A 25,395-nucleotide genomic window follows, 5' to 3' on the forward strand; every position below is an offset into this window, starting at 1 on the left:
CTGTATGTTTAATAACCTTGCCTTAACCATTTCACACAACTCAAAAGTGCCCCTATAAGCAATACAGGCCCAGAAATAGAACACCAGGGATTCTGTATGTACTCACTTCTATACTGTACCTAGCATTTGGAACGAATGATCAGTTGCTAATGCATGAGCTATTTAGCTTATGGATAGATACGAAAAAAAATGATTTGGTACATTAATGGCATTTGTTCATCAGCGAGTGATGGTGGATATTGCAGCTATTCTATTAGTTGGTGGTGCATTTTCTTTTGTGGCTGTAGAGACCAATATTAGACTTGCAGGTCCAACCACAGTGGTTACAGGTGTACATAGTTAGGGGCTACTGTACTGACAGGCTGTTTTCTTCGGTCATGTTTTTATTGTAATTCGAGTGACCATTCCTTGTGATGTTGGACACCATGATTAAGGGAATACCACTTTGTCCTGTCTCCTGCTAAGGCCTCTCAAAGGTTTGCGTTGATTCCGGAAGCCTTCATATCTTGCTTTCATGTGCCTTTGAAACAATTGCAGGCATCCTACTCTTCTCTCCCCACCTGCAGTTTGCCCATATATGATGTTCTTTGGGATATGCCATCTTCCATCCTAAAGAAATGGTCAAGCCAGCGTAGGTGCTGCTGTTTAAGTAGTGCAGCATGATGGTTGGCAGGTTGACTTTAGCAGTGACTTCTATGTTGGTGATTGTGTCTTGCCATTTGATGTTAAGGATGTGCTGTAAGCAGCATAGGTGGAAGCTGTCCAGCTTCTTTTCTTGATATGCATATGTTGACCATGTCTTACTGGTATACATAAGGACATGGAGGACACAGGCTTTGTACATAAACAGCTTAGTTTTGATTGTAAGTTTTGGGTTGTTCCAGACTCATTTGAAGAGCCTGTCCAATGCATACATTTAGCTGTTCATCCAGTTACAGGTTGTCACTCACTGTGGATCCAAGGTAGCAGAACTTGTTCACTGCCTTGAGAGGTGTGTCATCGAGGCTGATGATGACTGGCAAACACCCTGTCCTAGGACAGGGTGTTTAAAGTGCAGCCTTTTAAAGTGTTGCTTTCTTTGTTGTTTTTTTGACATCCTGGAGTGAGTTTGCTAATGCATTTGAGAGTATTTTGTGCCTGATTAATTTTGTGGACTGCATTGGCTAAAGACAATTTTCTTTTTGCCAGATCAATTTTCATGTAGTTCTCCACTTACTAAGAACCCTGATAAGCTGCTGAGGTAAGCACCACTTGACTGATAGTTCTGGAAAGGGGCAACAGAGCCAAAAATACTGGACTTTGACACTGAGGGATTCATTGACTTCTCCTCAGATTGGAAATGTGATAGAAGCTCTTTGACCAAAAACCAGCAGCAATCCCCTCCCCTGGGACAGCATACAAGGACAGAGCTGATTGCTGGTGGCTTTTAGCACTGACAAATGTTTGCTGCCGGGCGGTGGGTATAGTATGCAGCTAACGTCACAGCTCCACACGCGTCTCAACTCTCATTTGTGAAAAAGGCAGTTTTACAAACTCTGACAATGCACTGGAGAAAAACATCCTTGGTCCTGTCTATGCGTTCTGAGAGGCAAGTGGCCAAGTTAGCATCATTAAAATATAAAAAGCAATCCTTTGAAATACTTCCCCTTTAGTTTGTGCATTTCATAAGGTGGGTGTCTTGGGGCATGTGGCAATGGGTACAATACGGAGGTGGTGAGCAAGGTGTTGCATAACCACTTTCCATGACTTCTACGCTTAACTAAAGCCAATCAAATCTTAGCAAAGCCAACATCCTCTCAACTGAATGAAATGGCCACCTTCCAGGAAACCTTCCTCCACCACTTTTCATAAAACAAATGTAGCTGGTCAGTTACTGGACTGATACTCGGATTCTTCTGGATCTGTTGCTGGCCAGATATATCCCTGGGAATTCTCCCCAGACATCTGGTGGAACATCTTGTGTGGCAGGCTGCTCAGAGCTAACTACAGATGGAGGTGCTGTAGTTGCAGCCACATCCTGGGACCCCTCCACAAACCTATTCCTTGCTGTAAAGGAACCCCTTTTTAGATGAAGGGGATTGGGCGAGGTGGGTAGGGTCAGTGCTGGCAAGTGCCTCACTTTGCTGTGTCACCAAGGCACAATATGGGAGCATTGCCAGGGGTCTAGGCCTTTGGGCAGCACTGTCTGAGGTGTTGGGTGTACTCCTGATGCTCATCTTGACCCCATGAATGCCTGGGTGAGCATTGTAATGGGAACTAGTCTTCTCACTAGGCCTGGAAGTGTGGAACTTGGAGTACCCTCACCAAATGCACTCAACGTGTGTAAGTGCTCCCTCGGTTGCTGTGCAGCAGGAGCAAACCATATTTCTGGCAGGGGGGAGGTGGCAGTATAGAGCTGGTCAAGGTGTGCTGTCTGTGTGGGACAGTCCAGGAGGAAAATGAGTTGTTAAATATCAAACAGAACAACCAAGTGCCATCTGGAAAGCAGATTGGTAAGAACATGCAGGAACAATGTCGTAGATGACTGGCTGCAGAGGCGTAACAAAGTAGCCAGACACTTGGGGCAGTGGTGACTTCTGGTGCTATTGTGCTGTTACAGTGGCAACTGATACTTTCAGACCAAAAGGGTGACATCAACAAGAATGTGAGTCTGAATGTGCAGATACCCTGAAGTGCAGAAATACTCAAAGCTGTCTTAGCACACTGGTTTGGGCTGTCTGATACAGCCAACTAGCTGCATGCTTTGACCACAAGGGATACTGGGGGTTATTGTTAATGCCCATTTGTATCTGAAATTGACCTGCATCTAAAATGTTTCCCAGCTGGCTCAATCCTCCTTCAAGCTGATGTTACAAGCATCACAACTCCTTGCGAAGAAGAATCTGGGAACCTGTAAGAACAGCTGGAAACTAAGCCAGACAACTTGTTAGCTCTAGAGACCATGGCAGTGTAAGGAGATATGAACGGAAGAAGTTATGCTTAGCCAAAGGTGTGAATTTAGATAGATCTAGTTAAACCATGGATGGGTCATTTTTGACCTGGAAGGATGTGGGCAGTGGAGTCCACCAGGGCTCGGTCCTCGGCCCTGCACTGTTCAACATCTTTATCAGCAACTTGGATGAGGGGGTGAAAAGCACCTTGTTCAAATTCACAGATGACACTAAGATGTGGGGAGAGGTGGGCATGCTAGAAAGGAGGGACAGACTACAACTATATCTGGACAGGTTACGTACGGGTGGGCGGATGAGAATAGGATTGGATTCAACACTAACGAGTCCAGGGTACTGCACCTAGGGAGGAAGACCCAGCAGCATACCTACAGGCTTAGGAACTCCCTTCTCGTCAGCACAGAGGCAGAAAAGGATCTTGGAGTTATTAGTGATTCCAGGATGAATATAAGCTGCCAATGTGAGGATGCGGTCAGTAGGCCAACCGCACCTTGTTATGCATCCACAAATGCATCTCAGGCAGGTCCAAGGAGGTGATACTCCCCCTGTGTGTGACATTAGTCAGGCCACAGTTGGAGTACTGCATCCAGTTCTGGGTGCCGCACTTCAAGAGAGAGATGAGGACAGTATTGAGAGGGTCCAGAGGAGGGCCACTCGCATGGCCAGGGGGCAGCAGGGCCCTACAAAGAGAGGCTACGGGACCTGAACCTGTTCAGCCTCCACAAGAGAAGGCTGAGAGGTGATCATCTATAAACTCACGGGGGGACCATCGGGGAATGGGAGAGGCCCTCTTCCCCTGAGCACTACCAGGAGTAACTAGGAATAATGGCTCAAGTTGATCAAGAGTAGGTTCAGGCTAGACATCAAGGAGGCGCTACTTCACTGTCAGGGGAGCTAGGATCTGGAACCAACTTCCAAGAGAAGTGATGTTGGCTCCTACCCCCAGTCTTTAAGAGGAGGTTAGATGAACACCTTGCTGGGGTCATTTGACCCCAGTACTCTTTCCTGCCATGGCAGGGGGTCAGACCTGATGGTAGGGTCAGAAGGGACCTGAGCAGATCAACTATGAAACTCCATAGTTCATAGATCTTTTTTATTTTCTTACGGTGATTTAACTGGGGAAAGGTTGCAATTAAATTGGGGGAAGTAACTTTTAAACTTGAAACACGTGTCTGCAGAGGGCTGTGTTGCATTAGTTTAAAAATACAGCTCCCTTGAAGTTTGTCTATACAGAAAGTCATGTCAGGCCCAAGTGAAAATCTGCTGCCTTTTAAGACTCACCAATCTGGAGGAAAATCTTAAATGGAAGAAAACTGAGCAACAAGAAGAGTACCTGGAAGGAACAGACTATGTGAGAAAGAGATAAGAGGATGGTACAGAAAATGAAGGGCCTGACTGACAGCTCCTTGACTGAAAGCTACTTCCTGTTTCATCACCCTGTGACCAAAGTAGAGGAGTATTTGTAGAGGAGTTGGGCTGGGCCTCTGGAGGTGAAATCAGAGCTGGATTCCATGAATGGGGTCTGGGTAGTGGAAGAGCTCAGGTGTACTGCTGCATTGCTCCTTTTTCCTCTGACTGTTCCTGCCAGGTAGAGCACTCCTTTCCCCTGGTTGGCAGGCATGTGAGTAATTCGATCAGTCTGTGAGCTCTGACAGAACAGAATTTTGGTAACAGGTGCCCTGGCAGCCAGCACAGCTTAGAAAAGCTCTAAGACTGGGGCCTGGCCAGGAAAAATTGGATCCAGCAAGATAGGAAGGGCGTCCGGGAATGCCTGCTTGCCAAAAAGGTGGCATACACCCAGTGGAAGGGGGGTGCTATCTCCAAAGAGGAGTATACCTCCTCTGCTCGGGCCTGTAGGGGGGCTGTCAGGAAAGCTAAGGCAGACATAGAGCTAGGACTAGTGTCCAAGATCATGGATAATAAAAAGTCCTTTTTCAAATACATAGGGAGGATGAAGAAGGCACTGGGTAACGTGGGGCCCCTGCAAGGTATGTGGGGAAATCTGGTGGTTGTGCCAGAGGAGAAAGCGGAACTCTTTAACCAATTCTTTATGTCCATTTTCTTGTGCAGGGACTGGGACTTCTCCGCTGGGATGCCAGATGGACTCGAGGTTGGGGAGGACTGGGTTAGAGAGCTTCTGGAGGGGCTGGACGTGTTCAAGTCAGCGGGTCCAGATGCTCTCCACCCCAGGGTGTTGAGGGAGCTAGCTGGGGTTATTGCAGGGCCCTTGGCACGGCTCTACAAACGCTCGTGGTGCTTGGGCCAGGTGCTAGATGACTGGAAGATGGCTAATGTGGTCCCCATCTTCAAAAAAGAGAAGAGGGAGGACCCGGACAACTATAGGCCCATCAGTCTTACCTCTATCCTTGGGAAACTCTTTGAGAAGATTCTCAAGGAGCACATCTGTGATGGGCTGGCTTCAGGGATGATGCTCAAGGGCAACCAGCACGGTTTCATTAGGGGCAGGTCTTGTCAGACCAACCTGATTGCCTTTTATGATCAGGTCACAAAGGTAATGGATGCAGGTGTTGCTGTGGATGTAGTCTTTCTAGACTTCAGCAAGGCCTTTGACGGTGTCTCCCACCCCGTCTTCATTAAAAAACTAGGCGACTGTAGCATTGATGCCTACACAGTCAGATGGATTGCAGATTGGCTCAAGGGTTGTACTCAGAGGGTGGTGGTGGACGGGTCATATTCAACCTGGGGGGAAGTGGGCAGCGGAGTCCCCCAGGGCTCAGTCCTGGGGCCTGCGCTGTTCAATTTCTTCATCAGCAATTTGGAAGACAGGGTGAAATGCAACCTGTTTAAATTCACTGATGATACCAAAATTTGGGGTGAGGTGAGCACACTAGTAGGGAGGGAAAGACTGCAACAAGACCTGGATAGGTTACAGGAGTGGGCTGACATAAACAGGATGCGTTTCAATGCTGGCAAGTGCAGGGTGCTGCACTTGGGCAGTAGTAACCAGCAGCACACTTATAGAATGGGAAACTCCCTTCTTGAGAGCACAGAGGCAGAAAGGGATCTTGGAGTCATTATTGACTCCAAGATGAACATGGGCCAACAATGCGAGGTCTTGGTTGGCAGGGCTAACCACACCTTGTTGTGCATCCACAGATGCATCTCGAGCAGGTCCAGGGAGGTGATCCTCCCCCTCTATGCGACGCGGGTCAGGCCACAGCTGGAGTACTGCATCCAGTTCTGCACACCCCATTCCAGGAGGGATGTGGACAACATTGAAAGGGTCCAGCGGAGGGCCACACGCATGATCCGGGGACTACAGGGCAGACCCTACAATGAAAGACTGCGGGATCTAAACCTGTTCAGCCTTCACAAGAGAAGGCTGAGGGGGGACCTGGTGACTGTCTATAAACTCACCAGAAGGGTTTAGGGGAGATGCTGTTTCCCCTAGCACCCCCTGGCATGACAAGGAACAATGGACACAAGTTATTAGACAGTAGATTTAGATTAGACATCTGCAAAAACTACTTCACAGTTAGGGCGGCCAGGAGCTGGAACCAATTTCCTAGGGAAGTGGTGCTGGCTCCTACCCTGGGGATCTTTAAGAAGAGGCTTGATGACTACCTGGCTGGACTCATTTGAGTCCAGTCTTTTTCTCCCGCCCGGGGGAGGGTCGGGCTTGAAGATCTACAAGGTCCCTTCTGACCCTACTTCTATGATTCTTTCATTCTGTGATAGGATGGCAAAGCTGCCTTTACGTATACAACTCCCACCCTGTTCACTGGACACTCCATGACTTTGCACTTTGGGGCTGGGGCTACAAGGTGTTTTTTCACTGAAGGAGTAAAATGAAAGCAAGCAATAACCATCTTGCCTAGGGAAGCACACTGAGGTGGTGATCAGTAATAGGAATGAAGTGAATATAACATAAGCTTAAAGTAGGGCTACCCAATTGGTAGCTCCCAGGCCATGTGCAGCCCTCAGGCTCTCACTCAACAGCCACTCACTCTATTGCTCTGCCTACGGCAGCTTGGGGCTCCCCTTCCCTTCTCTGCTTTCTGTTTCTTGCCCCCTTCAGGAGATGGAGCAGCACAGCACAGCACCAGGATGCCTGCAGCTGGGGTGCTGAGGGCTAGGACAGGGAAAGGCACATGCACATGGCATAGTGTGTGTGGGGGCGGGGTGTTTGCACAGGTCCTTCATTTCCTGTAGTGAAGTGGGGACCCATTGCCTTTGCTGGTGCAGACTCCAGCTGCTTAGAAGTTAGACAGCACTGGTCTAAAGAAACAGGTGTGTTGATTTTAATCTTCACAAAGCTGTCTCCTTCCGGCCAGAAAAGGGTACATGTTGAGATTACATCCATGAGTATTATTTGTTGAAAGAGAAGGCTGGCTTTACTTATTTCAAAAGCACCTGGTCCTACAAATCCTTGTACCTGTGAGTAGTCCCTTCCTTCAGTCCTTCATTCACATAGTCCCACTGGCTTTAGTTCCTACTTACAAGAGCTAGAACATCTGTTGTACTGGTTATACTAGTATGTTGTATTGTTTAACTATACCTAGACAAGAAGGGGAACAGCATGTGTGAGTCACTTGTAGGCCCATATGAGGGGTTCTACTGGTAAAACATTACCTAACCCAGGTACAGGTAAAACTTTCCAGATTAGACCAGACAGATCAGACAGAGCCAGGGAGGATGGACACTCAGGGACAGCCCAGAAAAAGGAATGATGGGTTGATTATTTTTGGTCCATTTCTAGGCATTACAAAATCAAGGTTTTATTTTGGACTGAATTGGTGGAAACAAGGCAAATATAGCAGGAGCAACCTGACAAATGTGTGGGGGAGCAGGATGACTTGGAGGCTTCATACTGCATCAAAGACCGGATCTAACTCAATACCAGGGGAGAAAGTGGGCTATGGTGATATCTAAAGACAGCTCACTGGTTTTGAGCCTGTCAGTGACAGGAAAGATATTTAGTGGTGACTAGGAATGTTGGGGGGAGCCTTTCAAAAGCACTCACGGCTGGCCTACTTTCCCTGCTCACTGGAGTCGACCAAAGTTTTGCCAGTGGTTTCCATGGAAACAGTCAAGTTAGCATAGAGAAGCAACCACAGTTGCTTCTACCAACCCATCCCCAGGCAGGGAAAGTCCCTGCCTCTGTCACATTTGCCTAATGTTATTGTAGTTTGGAAGATCCTTCCACCATTTTTAGTGGATTTTTTGCTTAATGTATGGAGCACATATTGCTGTTTGTTTGCTTTTGGGTACTGAGCTGACTTTCCTCAAGATGCAGAGAACCTGAACCAAGTTGTGTGGTTGTACTCGTCTCCTGGCTGCAGCAGCACATCTGGGAAGTGGGGCTGTAGAAAAGGAAAATGCTGTATGTTAAGAGTTGTGATTTCACCTCCATTTGCTGAGAGCTATTATGGCTATGGTCAAGAACAGGGATGTCCAATCTTTTTGAATGTGGGGCCGGATCATGAACTTTTTATCGCCCAGCAGGCCGGCGAGCCACATTCAAACACCCTCTGTCCTGGGCCAGAGAGGCCTTGCCTGTGTAGCCCTACTGCACCTGCCTGTTACTGCAAGGTTCATGGTAGCTGCTGGTGGGCAGGGGCAGGAGGGACCCATTCTGCATCCAGCCACCTACTACCCCAGAGACTGAAGGGGAGAAATAAATAGCTCCACATCCCCATCTCCCAAGCAGCACAGCCCCACAAGCCAGCTCTGCCTGAGGGGGGCTGGAGCAAGGCAGCCGCTGCACTGCAGCCCCTCACCCACCTCCCCACCCAGCCCCGCTCACCGTGGTGCCCTGCCACCCGCACATACAGCCCCGGTGGTCTCAGCGCTGCTAGCCCAGAGCGCAGCGTCTGGCAAACGCCGGCTCCCACCACCTTGCCCTGCACAGGTCATGCCAGGACCCTGCCTGCCGAGGCCCTCCCCTACCCCCATGCTGGCTTCCCACATGCTGCTGGGGATGGGAGGAAGCTGGCCACGTTGGCACCAGCCAGCAGAAGCAGTGGCAGAGCCATGTGCCGCTCAGGACTGACTGGTGCAGGTAGGGGGAAAATGCAGCTGAGTCCCTGCCACTGCGGCTGGGCTCATCCTGTCCCAAGCTGAAGTCGGCAGACAGGAGGAAGCCAGCCGGGTCAGCACCAGCCATCAGAAGCGGCAGCGGAGCCATGTGCCATGTGCCGCTCAGGACTGACTGGCGCAGGTACGGGAAAGTGCAGCTGAGCCCCTGCTGCTCTGGCTGGGCTCATCCTGTCCCGAGAGGCACACAGCTACTCCTTTTCCCACACACACCACGTCGGCAATGTCAAGCTGACATGGTGCATGTGGGAACCTTATCCCTTCCCCAGCCCTTCAGCAGCCATTAGGAAGCTGTTGAGGGACTGGGGAAGGGACAAGAGGTGGGAACAAAAGTAAACAGTGTTTACTTTCATTTCCTGTCACAGCACTGTGGGCCTCAGAAAATGGCTTGGCGGGCCGCATGTTGAACAAGCCTGGTCAAGAACACTGAGTTAGAGACTGGAGGCCCTGGTTCTCATTTTAATTCTCCTAGTGCCATTTTAGGCATAGATTGTTTAACCCAGAGGTGTCAAACTCATTAGGCCCTATGGCCAGATCCAGACCATGAGGCTGCTCATGGGCCAGATGGCCCACAAATGCAGCTATGGTATTAAACTCCCAGGCTATCAGAGCTGTTGTTTTGGAATCCAGAGAGTTAATGCAGCTACTGGTACCCACCTCTTTTCCTCTATTGCCAAGCTGAGATAGCAGGGGCAACTAAAATCCCATGGTGGGTAATGGGAGGGAGACAGTTGTATTAACTCCTATGGTTCTGAGCCGTGTTGAAACAGCAGGGATTAACACCGCTGCTGCTGGGGCTATGAGGGCCATGGCAAGTGTGGGCTAGATCTGGCCTATGGAGGAGGGTGGTCTTGGCTGCAAGAAGCTCTGTGGTTTGGGTGATTCACCTTCATGGGCCAGATAGCAGACCATATGTCTGACATCCCTGGTTTAACTCAATACAACCTATTAGGGCTCTTATTAGGGCCTAAGAAACGTAATGCTTCTACTGAAATGGAGGAGCTAGGAACAAGCAAGCTACTTAGTTTGTTCAAAGCTTTGGTGCAGTTTTGTGCATTCCAAATGGCTGTTTCACATGCAGATACCAACCCCCTTTTTGGGTGTGGGGGTTATTCTGAAGTGGAGCAAATAATTGCTATTTGCAGACTGGCAGCAGGACACATTTTCACAGAAGCCTGAGCGCACATTCTTACACCTCCGTGAGTGGGAGCTGGGCAGAAAGGAAAAGCTGTCCGGTGCAACTACTGCAGAACATCAGCTGCTAAGTTCCCACCATCCTACCCATCAGCATCGCTTGAGAGGGGTGTTCAGCTGCCTCCTTACATGGTAGTCTCATTCCCCAGCTGCATTGTGAGTTCTGTACTATGTTTTGGTTAGAGATATCCTTACCTGTAGGAGAGGCTGCTGCTAGATGCACAAACAGAAAAGGTCCCTGGGCACCTACCATAAGAGCAACTGGAGCTTGGCCTAACGTCAACAGAATTATGGCCCCTGAGGTACAGTTTCCTACAGGCTGGTTCCATACCAAAACTGATATTTTAACCATGCCAATGCAGCAAGAGAGATGAACAGTTTGAACATAGCTCTTCCCTGCATCTCCACAAGGAGAGTTTCACTGGGTTAGGACTGTTGCTGGTAGGCTTTATCCGATAAAGTGTTCCTGAGACTGGTCTGCACTACAAAAAGTTTGCAGGTCTAGCTTGGACGAACAAAGCTTCTGAGTGGAGATGCAGCTGGCAGCAGTGAAAGGCACTCCCTCACTGGTCCCTCAGCAGAATAAGCTATGCCAGTGAAAGGGCAATCAATGTTACCAGCTGAGGGGGCTTTAGGTTTTGATTAGTGCTGTGATTTGTTTTCACACTCTTAACAATGGAACCATGCTATCAAAACTGCCCCAAGCTTACCTGGCCCTCACCTGGAAGCAGTCAGACCAGCAAAGCCATGCTTTACACCAAGTCAGCAAAGCCACCTCACTAGCTGTACTGGTACTAATGCAACTGTGCCAGTGCAACTGCATCTACACTGAAGCTCTGCCAGCTGGAATCACACCCCTCTGTGAGCCCTGTCCCGATCTTACTAAAACAGGCATCTGTCATGAAGACCAGCTGGTATGAAGGCATTTACTCATCCTGCCAGCACAATGATACCGATACAATAATGACACAGCAGGCCTGTCTCTCCATAGGTGCCTGGGCAATTCCCAGGCAACAAGAGCAGACTCAGCCCAAGGCTAATGCAGCACCAGGAGAGATGCAGTTACCTTGTTGACTGCATCCGGCCAGTTCTGGGTTTCCAAGCAGAAGGCAGAGTGCTTGGGATACGTTGCGCCACCCTTGCCTGTCAGAGAGCCATCCAAAGCATTTCCAGTGTAAAACTGGACCCCTGGCTGTGTAGTGTAGACCTCCAGGGTTCTGCCACTGTGGGGGTGGTGAACTCTGTAAACAGAGACACAGTTAATGTTGTTCCCAGAAGAGTGCAGAGAGATGAGGGTAAGGAAGGAGATCAGAGGACAAGGAAACTGGGCTGGGTGAGGGAAAGGATATCAGCTCTTTCGGAACAGAAGGCAATGTCTCTCTGCCCTGCAGGAACAATGTCTTGTACTCTCTCCCCAGACAACAGAGAAGAACCAGAAGTCCACTGCTGGACCCATGAACCTCTATGGATACCCTAATTCTCCAAGGAAAGACTCAGTCTGGGCAGAAAGAGGATATGGAGGACTCAGTCATGTGGCGAACAGGGACAGCTGGTCTAGGAGAGACAGAGAGGAAGATGTGGAGGTGGGAAAACAGGAGAGGGACAGAGAGTGAAAGAGGGTAAAGTAGGAAAGACACCTAATCTGGGCTGGGAAGGGAGGGGCAGCTCTGACTGAGGGTAAGATTTGGTTTTCCTCAGGCTCTGTGGAATCTGGGACAACACAGCAGTCCTCCATTCCCAGCAATAACAGCTTGGCCCTGCCTCAGCAGGACCTGTCAGGAAGGATGCTGTGAAAGCTGTAAGGTTGTCCCAGTTCTGCAGGTTCCACAAGACCAAGCTGGTGGGAAATTGGACAGCTGGAAGGAACAGGAAATCAGGAACTGACCCGATTCATTCCAGGACAGTGAATCTACCCTCCATGGATGGCACAACCTGTCTGTGACACCAGGGCAGTAAAACAGCCATCACCACACTGGGCATCCAGACGAGGGGTCACCCTGTGTTCCTACCTTGCACAGAACTGCTGAGCCGCTGACTGCTTCAGACAAAAGTTATGGTCAAAGCCATCAAGATGGAACTTCTTCAGGTGCTTCCCAATCTCCACAGGCTGCCTGAGGTCAAAGCCTGTGCCCTGCACCGCAGCCACTTCTCCTGCATGGGAAAAGCACCAGAGTGAAGCCTTTCTGGGAATAACCAGGGTGTCTGGCAACAGTGGCCAGAGATGCTCCAAGACACCTGCTTTCCAGGCAGGGGGATGCTATAGTTTTGTAATACTATTGTTGGGAGAGGAGCAGAGGGTTTAAAATGAATGACCTTTGCAATAGTGTATCAGCTTTATGTCAGCCTGGACCTAACAAGGCAGTGAAGTTCATACTCACCTTTAGGTCAGTGCACTACACTTTTCCTTAAAGTTAAAGTTAAAGCACAGTAACCTTTGAAAGGAACCTGTATTTTGCCCTGTGTGGTTATCAGCCCTACCTGGTTCTCACAGACTAAGAATAGGTGTTTGGCTGAATAAGCACCTCGAGAGGTTGGTCTTTTGCTGTTCCAGGTCTTGCAATAGCAGATCCCTTCACTTCTGCATGGTTTTGCAAATCCTTCAGGCTCCCTCCTTGCTTGCTGGTAAAGAGCTGGTGATGGCGGGAAGAAAAGGGAACAGGGCATGCCCTAGCCACAAGGATTTCCAACCTTTTTTAACAAGTGTACCCCTTCTACCTCAAAGTTTTACCTCATGTACCCCTTTATATTTTTTTCTTGGTTTTAGTGGGCGGGGGGAAGGGAGGGGGCAGATCAAGGCCCCCATGGTGAGGGAGGGAGTGGGACTGGGGCAGGGGCAAGTGCTGCATAGCCAGGGCAGAGTGCAGGATGGAACCGTGCTGCTGTACAGGCTCCAGTGGAGGTCTGGAGGGCACATGCCTCCCAGAACTATGTGCGGGGTGGAAGCAGCTGCTGCTGCAGGCTGGACTCTGCACCCCAAGAGCACCCCTCCCTCTCCCCTGGGTAAGAAGCCAGAGAGAATTCCAGCAACTTGTGAATGAGACATTATCAGAAGGGGTCGAGGAGCACTGGACAGGACTCAAGACAGCTGTTCTCTCATCCTGTGAAAACACCATAGGATACAAGACCAGGAAACAGCAAGTCTGGTTTGACAAACATGACAAGGTCTCATTGACAGGAAATGGAAAGCTTTCTGTGCCTGGCAGAATAACATCAACTCTGCTGTCAAGAAAAATACACACCAACAAGCAAAACCAGAGGTACAGAGGAGAACATGAGAACTGAAGAATGAATGATGGATTCAGAAATCCAACATCTGGCTCACATCTGTGCACTTGTGGCCTCTTCAGTGCTACTGAAGCTGTCTGTGGCCCTACCACTCAAGGACTTAATCCTCTAAGATCAAAGGATAGAACAACACTCCTGAAAGACAGCGAATCCATCAATGCTTGCTGGAAAGAACATTTCCAGGACCTTCTGAATTATGACTCAACTGTCAATGAAGATAAGATTAACAACTTCCCACAAAAATCAATCAGAGAAGACCTCGGTTTGCTGCCTACCCTGGCAGAGGTTGGGAGTGCCATCAGGAAAATGAAGAATAACAAGGCAGCCGGTGTTGACGGAATACCTGCAGAAATTTTCAAAGGAGGAGGAGAACGGCTTACGTGTCAGCTTCATGTCCTCATCCTTAAAATCTGGAACAAGGAAGAAATCCCAGCTGACCTAAGGGATGCCTTGATTGTTACTATCTTCAAGAAGTGGGGCAGAGCTGACTGCAGAAACTATTGAGGCATCTCATTGTTGGCCACTTCTGGAAAAGTCATCGTCTGTATCCTTGCTAACCGTCTTCTCCCACTTGCGGAAGAAATTCTTCCAGAATCTCAAAGCAGCTTCAGACCATCTCAAGTAACTGCAGACATGATCTTTACAACACATCAAATACCGGAGAAGTGTCACGAGCAAAATTGACGTCTCTGTGTGGCCTTCATCGACCTCCCTAAAGCCTTTGATTCTGTAAACTGCAAAGCCCTATGAAAAATCTTGTCCAAAACTGACTGCCCAAACAAGTTCATCAGTGTTCTGAGACTTCTTCACAACATGTCAGCAAGGGTTCTCAGCAACGTGAATCAAACAGACCCATTTGAGGTGAAAACTGGAGTGAAGCAAGGTTGTTGTCACTCCAGCTTTGTTCTCCATCTTCATCTCCACCATAATGCACCTCATCGACAGAAAGGTCCCATCTGGAATTGAAATTGTGTATAGGATGGACAGAAGACTCTTCAGCCTCCACAGACTCAAGTCCAAAACAGACCACGACAACATCCATAATGGAGCTCCAGTATGTGGACGACAATGCTGTCATTGCTCAATCTGAAATGGACCTCCAAGCCATTCTCAATGTATTCTCGGAAGTCTACAAGTGCATTGGCCTAACTCTAAACATCAGGAAGATGCAAGTCCTTTATCAACCTGCTCCAAATGGAAAAATAACCCCCCCTCCATTCAAATCAACAGAGAATGTGGATCACTTTGCCTATCTTGGAAGCCATCTTTCAGCAAAAGCAGACGTGGACACGGAAATACAACACCGCTTGAAAGGTGTGAGTGAAGCCTTTGGACATCTAAGAGAGTCTTCTATAAATCATGACATCTTTGCTGAAACGAAGCTCTTGGTTTACTGAGCCACTGTCGTTCCAGCTCTGCTGTATGGCTCGGAAACTTGGACCACATACAGAAGACATCTCAAGAGCTTGGAAAAGTACCACCAATGGTGCCTTTGCAAGATCCTTCAGATTACCTGGGAGGATACATGCACAAACATCAGCCTCTTGGCTGAAGCAAATTCCAACAGTATTGAGGCCATGATCATCCAAAACCAACTTTGCTGGACAGGTCATGTTGTTAATTTGCTTGACTCCTGCCTTCCAAAGAGAATCTTTTTCTCACAGCTGAAAAAAGGTCAGTAAAGTAGCATAGGAAAAAGAAAGTGCTTCAAAGACACCCTGAAGGCAAACATGAACACTTGGGAGGCCCTCACTCAGGACCGACCAAAATAGAGGAAGACTCTTTGCGAGGAACCTCAACACCTTGAAACAGCTCGTCAACAGGCAGAAGAGGAAAAGAGGAACGAGTGAAAAGAACATCAGAACATCCAACACAGCAACACAATGCCCATCCCTCCTGGAAACATCTGTCCTCACTGCAACAGGACATGTTGATCTAGAATTGGGCTATGAAGCCCCCTGCAGACTCACTATTAAGATCCTTGGAAGACAATCTTACTTGTTCGTGAGTGATCACCCATCATCATCACCCCCTATGGACTTTCTAAGTACCCCTGGAGGTACGTGTACCTCCAGTTGACAACCCCTGCCCTAGCATTTCTAGCCTCTGTTTAGGGATGGACAGGCACAGCTCCCTCAGGGTGGCAGGCCTGCTTGGGACACTGCTATGGGGGTGATGCATGACCCAGTGAAAACAAAAAGCCCTGACTCCTTCCTTCTCTGCACTTTGAAAATTAAGAGTTGTGCACTGCTCTGTAGGGGTCACTGTTGGCTGGGGAACTGGCTAGCTGTCTGAACACCACCAGAGTTTCTCAGCCAGCCTCCCAGCCATCTGGGGCAGGAAGGCATGGCCTGCTTCTAAGGACACTGCAAGGAATGGGGACCCATCATGAACCGCCAGCTGCAAACAGAGCCAGCCAAAGTAACTAGTGGCTGCCAGGTGGGCAAGCAAGAGAACTGACAACACTGTAACCGTTTTGGTGCTCCCTGGAGCCTGCGTACAGCATCACTGCTTTGGGGCAGGGCAGAGAGAATGGCTCTGTGATTACCTGAGGTCTGAAATGGGGAGAGAGAAAGCTGGGATAAAGCTAGGGGCAGTAGCTAAGCAGTGGTGTGGGCAGTGGGGGGGAGGTTCATGCTGGGCAGGGGAAATCTCATCCGAATTTCCTGGAGAAAACCCATCTGGGTGGTTTCTTTCACCTACTCTGTGGAAAGCACTGCTCCCTCCTGCAACCCTCTGCACAGGTGCCAGAGCATGGCACACAAAGGCTTTTTGCTTGGCATGTGCACCTTGGGGCAGATGATGGGGAAGGAGCTGTGGCTGCGCTGCCAAAACAAGGATCTAGCCCCTCGTGGCTTCCCCACCATCTGCCCTGGCACACCAACTTCTTAAAAGTCAAGGTTGCGGGTATTTTTGGCACTCTACTCAAAAACATTGCCAACCCATGATCTAGACAGAACCATTCTTGGTCTTCCAGATACCTTCTCAAACCCCTGGGTGAGCAAGGAAACCCCTGCCTTCCTGTTCCTTGGGACAGCAGCCATCAGCTTCCCTGGGTAAATGGGCACTCGCATGCATCCACTTTCACCCCCTAGGGTGCATGAATCAGCCTAGGCACAGATTCATGCAAACATCCATGTACATCCTACCTCACACCCTCCTGAATCCACACGAGCATGTATAATTATGCCCACAGTGCAAATCCTTGGGTGGTAAGCCACCCACAACTCCTTACCCCTATGGCATGAGTTAGCCTGAACTCATGTATAAAGCGTCCCTCACAAGTAGAAACTTGCCGTTTCTTGTAAATGAAAACAAAGATGTTGCAGAAAAGTTGAGAAACTGTCTGCTGTGAACAGTATTCAGAGATGTGAGGCAACAGCAGAGTGAGGTGGGATGCCACATCCTCCTTTCCTTTTTTGTCCTTGTAACAAAGTATTTAGCAGAGTTTACAGACTTGTTGGAATCTGACAGGGCTGCATCGTGACTGCTTCTGCTATGACCTCAAACTTGCGACCTTTGGGCTGTCAATGATATGCCTTAGCACCCTGCCACATCCTCCATTCCCCACTTCCCAAGCATGCACATCCTGCAAGGGCCCAGCATTATGTGCTTCTCTGCTATTAATAACAGAAGGCCCATGGAGCAACTGTGCTGGAAGCAGAGGAGGGATGGTAACGCATGCACACTGGGCACAGTGGTTTCCTCTGCTATATCAGAGGAGAGAACTGGCTGCATAGAGTGGCAACCTGCTTCCTCAGCATTGCAATGAAGTCCTGTTCACTACAAGGCAGACGAGAATTTTTTTAACCTTTTCCACCTTCAACTGAGTAGGCAGGCAACATATCTCCTCTTCCCCCACCTCAGCATACAGCGACACGCTTGGCCCTGAAGCGAGGAATTTTCCACCCGTACTTTCAGGGCTGACTAAGCAGCCTGTCTTCTCACAGCGTGTTCCTTCGGGTTTGGTGGGCAGCTCATCTAGCACCTACTCTTCAGCTTGTCATTCCCTTAGCAAAGTATCTCTCAGCTGGCCATGCTGCCATGAACATAGGTAGGCTACAAAAGACTTGCTCAAGGACAGCATGAATTCAACAGGAGTGCCTCCACAGCCTTTAGTTGTGGCCTGAACATACAAGCCAAGAGGGCTCCATCCTCACTGTTTAGCCCAGTACTTCCCAGTGTGACTGGTCCCCCCTTGGCATTTCCCTTCACTTCCAGAGGGGCTCCCTGCCTCAGCTGAAGTCAGGTCCTAGCTGTCCCAAACAGGAGACCCAAAACTAAGGCACTGCAAATTGGTAGCCAGGTGGGAGTAGCTGTTTTAGAAGTACCTGAGATATAGGAAGGAATTTAGCCAAGGCCCTTGCCTGACCCCTTTGCTCACCCCTGCAATGCAGTTGACATTGACAGAGTTATTTCAATTGTATGACACAAGGTGCTTTACACAGGGGTTGTACTCCCCAGCACTCTGTGTGCTTCCCCCCAAACATACACCTGCTGCAGTTTTCTGGTTGTAAGAGATGCAGCAACATCTCATGTGGTCTAGACTCCCCTATTCACTGAAGTCACTTTTCTCAGGCATTGCCTGTGACCCCAGCCATGCTAGCAAGCTAGTCTACTTTCATAGGACTATACCAGGGGCACACCTGCAGCACGGGAATCTCTCCACAGTGCTTGGAGGCATCTCACTGCTCTTTCCTGATGGTGCTTTCTACTTCAAACCCTGCTCAAAGAGGCCCAATCCAAAGCCCACTGATGCCAATACGGGTGCTGACTGAAGTAACATTTTGTCATGCGATTGACAACTGAAAGTGCTCTACAGCCATGCACTTTTTAAAAAGCACTTAAAAAGTACCTGATCGTACACCAAATGAACTCTCATTACATGAGGTTTCAGATGAAAACACTCCAAAGTGGAACACCTTCATTAACTTGTGTTAGTGCAGGCTGGATTGAAGCAGCCCAGCCCTGTCCCTGGTGTTGTCTTCAGGATGGGAGGTGGGGAAGGGAGGGGAGGGAGTTCTGTCTGGGGTTTGCCCAGCCTGCACTGGCAGGTGAGACAGGTAGACTGAAGCCCTGCCCAAGGTGGGGGGAGGCTCCAATCAACCTGCCCCCCACTCCAGAGCAGGCTGGAGAAAACCCAGAACAGACCTCCCTCCCCTGCCTCCTCACTCCCACCCTTGTGGACAGAAGGGCCCAGTGCACCCAGCATGCAGCTGCCAGATGGGACTGCTGCTGCCACTGCTGCAGTCAGTGGGGGACCTGCCCAGCTTCCCTGGCATCCCACTTTCTCTGGGCAGCAGGTAGGGAAGCAGTGAGGGGCAGGGGTGGGAGGTGCAGCTGGGCAGAAGCACAGAGCAAGGTGCTGGCGGCAGTGCAGCGCCCTGACCCAGGGGAGCAGCAACAGCACAGAGCTTGGGTGAATGGGGGGGGGGGGAGGGGGTCAGGCAACCCCCCCTTTTTTTTTTTTTGTAGCATTTTATTAGAAAGCAGTCTACATCAAACAGATTTAAAAAGGAACCCCACCTGAGGCCTCACAAAGGGAATACAAATACAATTTCAAGCAATTACATAATACTCACATGATAAAACAAAGTCTTAACCCCACCATACTCCTTCCATGATGTAATGGCAGCAGGTGGGGGCACTTGGGGTGCTTGTGCCTAGCAGTGCATAGCTCTGGCCAGTGCTACACATCACAGTGAGCGCAGCCCAGCCAGGCTGCCTCTATTGCCAGTGCTCCCCACCACACACATACACAGCCGCTGCACTCATGCACCACTGGAGGGAAGCTCCAGGTGCTGAAGCCAGCTGCCTTCACTGCTCCCTGCTGCGCAGGTCCCGGGACTCCACGACAAGCGGAAGGGAGCCCTGGCCCCTGCTTCCTCACACCAGGACCTGTGTGGCAGGGAGCAGCGAAGGCAGCCGTTCCCAGTAAGGGGAGCTTCCCTCCAGTGGTGTACAAGTGTGGGGGCTACATGTGCATGGCAGGGAGCACTGGCGATAGAGGTGGCCTGGCCGGACTGCACTTGCCACGATGTGCAGTGCTGGCTACAGCTGTGCACCACTGGGCATCAGTGCCTGCCCTGGGCACCAGTGCACTGAGTGCCTCCACCTGCTGCCGCTGGTGCTGCACCCTGGGGGGAGTGTGTGGGGGGGTCCCCACACCTCCCACCCTCCATCACACCCCACAAATACCACACACCCATACCCTGCCCCTATAACCCCCCACATATACACATTCCGCAACATACCCTATGGCCCCCACACACAGCCACACCCCTCACAAACCCCGCCACACACCCTACCATACATATACTCACACCCCACCATACACACATCCCCCAAACCCCACCACACACACACATCCCAACCACAGCCTCCCACACAATATATAAGACTAAGTTTTGAGTTATTACGCAATCCCCTCTATATACAGTATGCAAACACAGATCATGACAAAAATACTTTTTGTTATAAAATTAAAATACGTTATAGCAGGTGTTTGACTTTTAGTATATGATTTGGTTTTTTTCTGGTTCTAAGATGGCAACCCCCCCTCTCAAAAGGATTATCCTGGGGGAAGGGAGGGACTTCTGACCACAAAGGTCAGGGGTTAGGGGTGGGAATTCTGGTCCCAAGATGGCAACCAGGGAGTGGGGCAACTGTCAAGGGGCGGGGCTACCCATGTGGCCCTCGAAAGCTCACCAAACCTCGTTAAGTGGCCCTCCATCTGAAATAATTGCTTGTCCCTGGTCTAACTCACAGAGCTTGATGAGTTAGACCAGGAAGCTGAACATCTCTCAGCCCCCCTAAGGGGGTGGTTACCACAAATCCCAGCCTCCTGAACATGTCTCAATTACCTCCTCCACCTTGCTTCAGCCTAACCCAGCAATGTGGCAATAAAACCAGGCCAGGGCACCCCCCTTCTCCTTGTGGTTTCTGTTGAGCTCTTAGTCTGCAGTGTACCATGCCCTCATGGTGGAACAGAACAAATACAGCATACAAAGTGTTATATTGAATTAGACCAGGGTAGGCAACGTTTTTTTGGCTGGAGTGCCGAAAAACTCACAATGCCTACCTTGGAAGGTGCTGGAGTGCTGGCATGCCAGAAAAAACAAAATGAGGGTAGGGGGTACGTGGCAGGATGCCCTGCTTGTGCCCCTTGCCCCCACCCAAAGCCCCTGCCCCCCAACCCTGCTCATACCCTTGCTGCCCCCACCCCCAGGCCTGCTGCCCCTTGCCTCCCAGCCCAGGCTCCGTGACTATCAGCAGCTGGACCAGCTGCAGCCAGGAAACTGCAAACAGCTGCTGCCTCCCTGCCCCGGCCCTAGCTGCCTCCCAGCCCCAGCCCCAGGCTCTGGGGAGGAAGCAGATACCGGCAATGCTCCTTGCTGTGCTGCCCTAACACACGCTGCATTCCTGGCCCTGCTGTCCTCCCCTGGGCCCTCTGGAGCACAGCGTGTGCTACCCAGAGTGGCAGCATACAAAATGACCGCACAGGGAAGCTATCTGCTGCTGCAAGCTCCGCATTGCCTAGGTCCCACTTCCCCTGTGTGCACGGGAGCAGCGTGGGCAGTACACAGGGTTGAGCCCCTCCCTGCTGCCCACACCTGCAGAATAATTGTGGCCAGGGCAGTGGGGAGCTCGGAGCGACAGGCAGCTTTCTGCATCCCCCACTGTGCCAGGTTTTACATGCTGCTCTGCAGAAGCAGTGGCAAGAGCAGGACAGTGGGGAGCATTGCCAGTATCTGCTGTCTCCCCAGAGCCCAGGGCTGGGAGGCAGCAGCTGTCTGTGGACTCCCGGCTGCAGCCGGCTCAGGTTCTGGGTAGCTGCTGATAGCCATGGAGCCCAGACTGCTTGCAGCAGGGTTCCCTCCTACCAGCTGGCTGCTGGGAGCAGTCCAGGCTCCATGGCTATCAGCAGCTACCACGAACCTGGGTCGGCTGCAGCTGGGAGGTTGCAAAGAACTGCTGCCTCCCCATCCTGGCCCTGGCTGTCTCCCTGCCCTGGACTCTGGAAAGACAGCAGATGCTGGCACTGCACCCTTTAGGGCCAGGGCTGTGGGCACCGTGGGGCTGGGGCCGGGGCCCACCGGGGCCGGGGCTGTAAGGCCAGGGCCACCCGGCAGCATGGGGCTAGGGCCGGGACCCACAGGCAACAGGGGGCTGAGGCCTGGCCGTAGGCAGCATGGGGCTGCAGCTGGAGCTGGGGCCAGGGCCTGCTGGCAGCACCAGGCTGGGGCCTGCAGCAGCACAGGGCTGGGGCTCCAGGCGGGCTGTCACTAGCACCAGGATGGGGCCAGCAGCGGCACTGGGCTGGGTCTGGGGCCATGCAGGGCTGGGACCCATGGCAGTGGTGATGCCAGCTGGTGCTGGGCCTGCGCAGGGCCGGGGTCCACCAGCAGTACATGGCCAGGGCCTTCAGCTGCTCTGAGATGGGGCTGGGTCCCACACAGGTCTATGGCCCCGGCCCCATGTAGGCCCTGGCCCCATCCCAACACTGCCAACGGCCCCAATCTGGCAGTGGCACTGTGCTGGGGTCTGCAGTCGTGGTGAGGGCTGGCGCCAGGCCCGCTGCCAGCTGGCACCACCGCTGTGGCTGGGGCTGTCTGCAGTGCTGGGGCCTGCACAGGCCCCAGCCCCATCCTGACACTGCCAATGGCTTGGGCTGGGGCCAGTGGTGAGGACTGGGGCTAGGACTGCCGGCAGCAACACATGGCTGGAGCCAGGGCCGTCTGCAGCACCAGGATGAGTCTGCATCCTGCGCATGTCCGCAGGCCTGGGACCTGGCCTCATCCTGGCACTGCAGATGGCCCCAGCCTAGCAGTGGCGCTGGGCTGGAGCAGGCAGTGGAGGTGTTAGGCAGGGCCCAGCCAGCTGGCAGCATGTGGCTGGGGCCGGGCCCACCCGCAGCACCAGGATGGGGCCCCAGCCTCATCCCAGCGCTGCTGATAGCCCCAGCCCAGCAGCGCCAGTGGGGGTACCGGCCAGGGCCCAGGTCAAGCCCACCAGCAGCGCGTGGCCAGGGCCATTGGCAGTGTGGAGATGGGCCCGGGCCTCAGCCTCATCCTGGCACTGCAGATGGCCCCGCGGCGCTGGGCTGGGGTGGGCAACGGCAGTGCCAGCCAAGGCCAGGCCTGCCAGCAGTACACGGCCAGGCCTGCCAACAGCACCAGGATGGGGCTGGGGCCCCGGCCCCATCCCAACACTGCTGACAGACCTGGTCCGATGGTGGGACTGGGCTGGGGCCCACAGCGGCAATGGTGCCAGCTGCAGCCGGCCCGCTGGCAGCACGTAGCCCAGCCTGGGGACAGGGCCCATGGTGGCGGTGGTGCCGGCTGGGGCTTGCCAGCCAGCAGCACAGCGTTGGGGCCGGGGCCATTGGGGTGGGGATGCCCCCTGGCCCGGTGCCAGTGCCAGGCTAGGGTTGGGGCCAGGTGCTCTTACCTGGCTGGGGTTGGTGTTCCGGGGCTGGGGTCCAGCGGTGGCCAGTCTAACGCAGGGGTTGGCAGCAGCACAAGGCTGTTTGCGTGCAGCCATGTGCTGCTCAATCTGGGCACGCCTCTTCCCACCCCTTGGGGCGGGAAGCACCCTACGTGCCAATAAAAACCATGCTGCATGCCACGTTTGGCACGCATGCCATAGCTTGCCGACCCCTGGATTAAACCAATGGTCCATCTAGCACAGTATCCTGTCTCCAACAGTGGCAAGAAGTAAATGCTTTAGAGCAGGAGTCAGCAACCAATGGCTTATGGGCTGAATCTGGCTTGCAGCGCTATTTCATTTGGCCCCCAGATGTGGGGTTTGGCAGCATTCAAGGGAGGGGAGCTTCAGTAGCAAATCACTTTCCCATGCTGTCATGGGGAAAAGCACCTGCCCATCTGCCTGTCTCTGACCTGAACTGGGTTACTCCAGCCTAGAGCCTAATACGGTTGCCAATCACTTCTCTAGTCATGCCCTCCCTAGCATCAACCCTTATTGGTTTAGGGATGTCAGTGGATATCCTTGACTGTTCCATTAATTAGCTCCCAATGAACTCATCCTCTATGAATTTGTCTAGTCTCTTTTTGAACCTGCTATAACTCTCTTTCTCTATAACTTCCCATGGCAGCGAGATTCATAAATTATGTGGTGTTTAAAAATAGTACTTCCTCTTGTTTGTTTTACATCTGCCCCCTGCTAATTTCAGTGGGTGCCCCCTACTTCTTATATTCTGGGACCTACTGAACACAACAAACTGATCAGGGAAACGGAGGAAAGCTGAGGCCAGTTTGGACTCCTCCAATCCTGCTGCAGCTGGTTATTCTAGAAACCATACAGTCATCAGAACAAAGACAAGCCATAACTGTAAATGCACTCCGCAGTGGTTTCTGAGCCCCTGAAGGTGCTGATGCGTCTGTCGATGCTGTAGACTTACTTCCCTCCTGGCCACAGTAACATCAGCATTTTCCATCTCCATACACCATCTCAGACCTTACCAGCCAAGCACTGTCAATACACAGGTCACAAAATGAATATGAGCACAGGCTGGTCTATGCGTGTGACTGTGCTGTGGTTGCATGAAACTACATGTTACTGCAGAATCTTCAGCACTGCAAGCTTCTGGCCAGTATTTATGCAGTGGGTGGGATGCTGGGGTAGACAATGAGCAAGGAACTTGGAGCCCCTGGGACCCACAGTACGGGAGAGGCAGCTACGGGGTCAGCCCTTCTATACAGATTGCCAGAGATGGGTGTCCATGTGGTTAAAGGGGAGAGAAGTGACAGTTCTTAAAGGGAAAGGGCAGTTTATGCCCCCTTGCACTGCTGGACATGATGCTGGGTGACAGAGGCAGAATCAGGCCCTCTGTAACAAAAAAGGGATGTCTGAATGGATTGATAATCATGGTACATGAGGACTGAACACATGAGGACTAAAGCATGCAAGGAAAACGTGGAGACTGATAATGACTCCAGCTCGGGTGGGGAGAAGGCGCCGCACTTCAAGAAGGACGTGGAGAACCTGGAGAGGGTCCAGAGGAGGCCACTTGTTTGGTTGGGGGCCTCTGTGGCCAGCCCTATGAGAAGAGGCTGAGGGACCTGAATCTCTTCAGTCTCCGCAAGAGGAGACTGAAGGGGGATCTTGTGGCTGCCTACAACCTTATCAGGGGCCAGCAGCAGTGACTCAGGGAAAGTCTGTTCACCAGGGCCCCCCTTGGGGTCACCAGGAACAATGGCCACAAGCTGAGGGAGGATAGGTTTAAGTTAGATATTAGGAAGAACTACTTCACTGTAAAGGTAGCCAGAGCCTGGAATAGGCTTCCCAGAGAGGTGGTGCTCTCACCTTCCCTGGAGATCTTCAAGAGGAAACTGGATAGGCACCTGGCTGTGGTCTTATGACCCCTGCCACCCCCAGTGCTCCTTCCTGCCCATGGCAGGGGGTCGGACTCGATGATCTGTCTAGGTCCCTTCCCACTCACTGATTCTATGACCTTGTTCCTGAGAACAAGGTCCCCTCTTCCTAAAGGGCTGCACAGGGCCCACTTCCCCAAGATCCATCAAGGTCCTCTACAACAGGAGCTGCAGCACTACCAGGGGCAGAAGGGAGCGCAGTGTATAGCACAACCTCCTGGGTTTATCTGACAGTTCCTGCCCCAGTACAAACTGGCTGCAGAGCAGGAGGGAAACCAGGGCCTCCAGTTCAGCAGTACTGCCAAAACAGTCCCTTGGAGCCCGACGGGTTTTCGCTTCATCTCTCCCCACAGCAGGAAGCAGAAAGTATCACACCTGCTGCCTGTACAGGCTCCCCTCTGCGCGTACTCCTGACCTCCTCCAGACAGATAGCCCCCCTCCCACTCCTGCCCATTACCATTTCACGCTTGACGGAGTCTCTGCGCCACTTCTTTGCCACCCTTTAGGCTCTCTCTTTA

At 51.6% G+C, this 25,395-nt stretch overlaps 1 protein-coding gene across 1 annotated transcript in view; it reads right to left on the reverse strand.

Moving 5' to 3' along the window:
- Window positions 1-6,896: 6,896 nt before the first annotated feature.
- Window positions 6,897-25,395, reverse strand: part of GALM (galactose mutarotase) — a 38,363-nt gene continuing 19,864 nt past the window's right edge. The window contains exons 5-7 of the mRNA XM_090052942.1: window positions 12,209-12,350; window positions 11,266-11,440; window positions 6,897-8,272 (exon numbers count right to left, since the gene is read on the reverse strand). Of these exons, the coding sequence (XP_089909068.1) occupies window positions 8,195-8,272; window positions 11,266-11,440; window positions 12,209-12,350 (395 nt within the window). The 3' untranslated portion in view covers window positions 6,897-8,194. The remainder of the gene's footprint in view (window positions 8,273-11,265; window positions 11,441-12,208; window positions 12,351-25,395) is intronic.

The sequence above is a fragment of the Crocodylus siamensis genome, chromosome 1 (assembly GCF_052110815.1).
Source record: "Crocodylus siamensis isolate JL-2025a chromosome 1, ASM5211081v1, whole genome shotgun sequence".
In the NCBI taxonomy this organism is placed as follows: domain Eukaryota; kingdom Metazoa; phylum Chordata; order Crocodylia; family Crocodylidae; genus Crocodylus; species Crocodylus siamensis.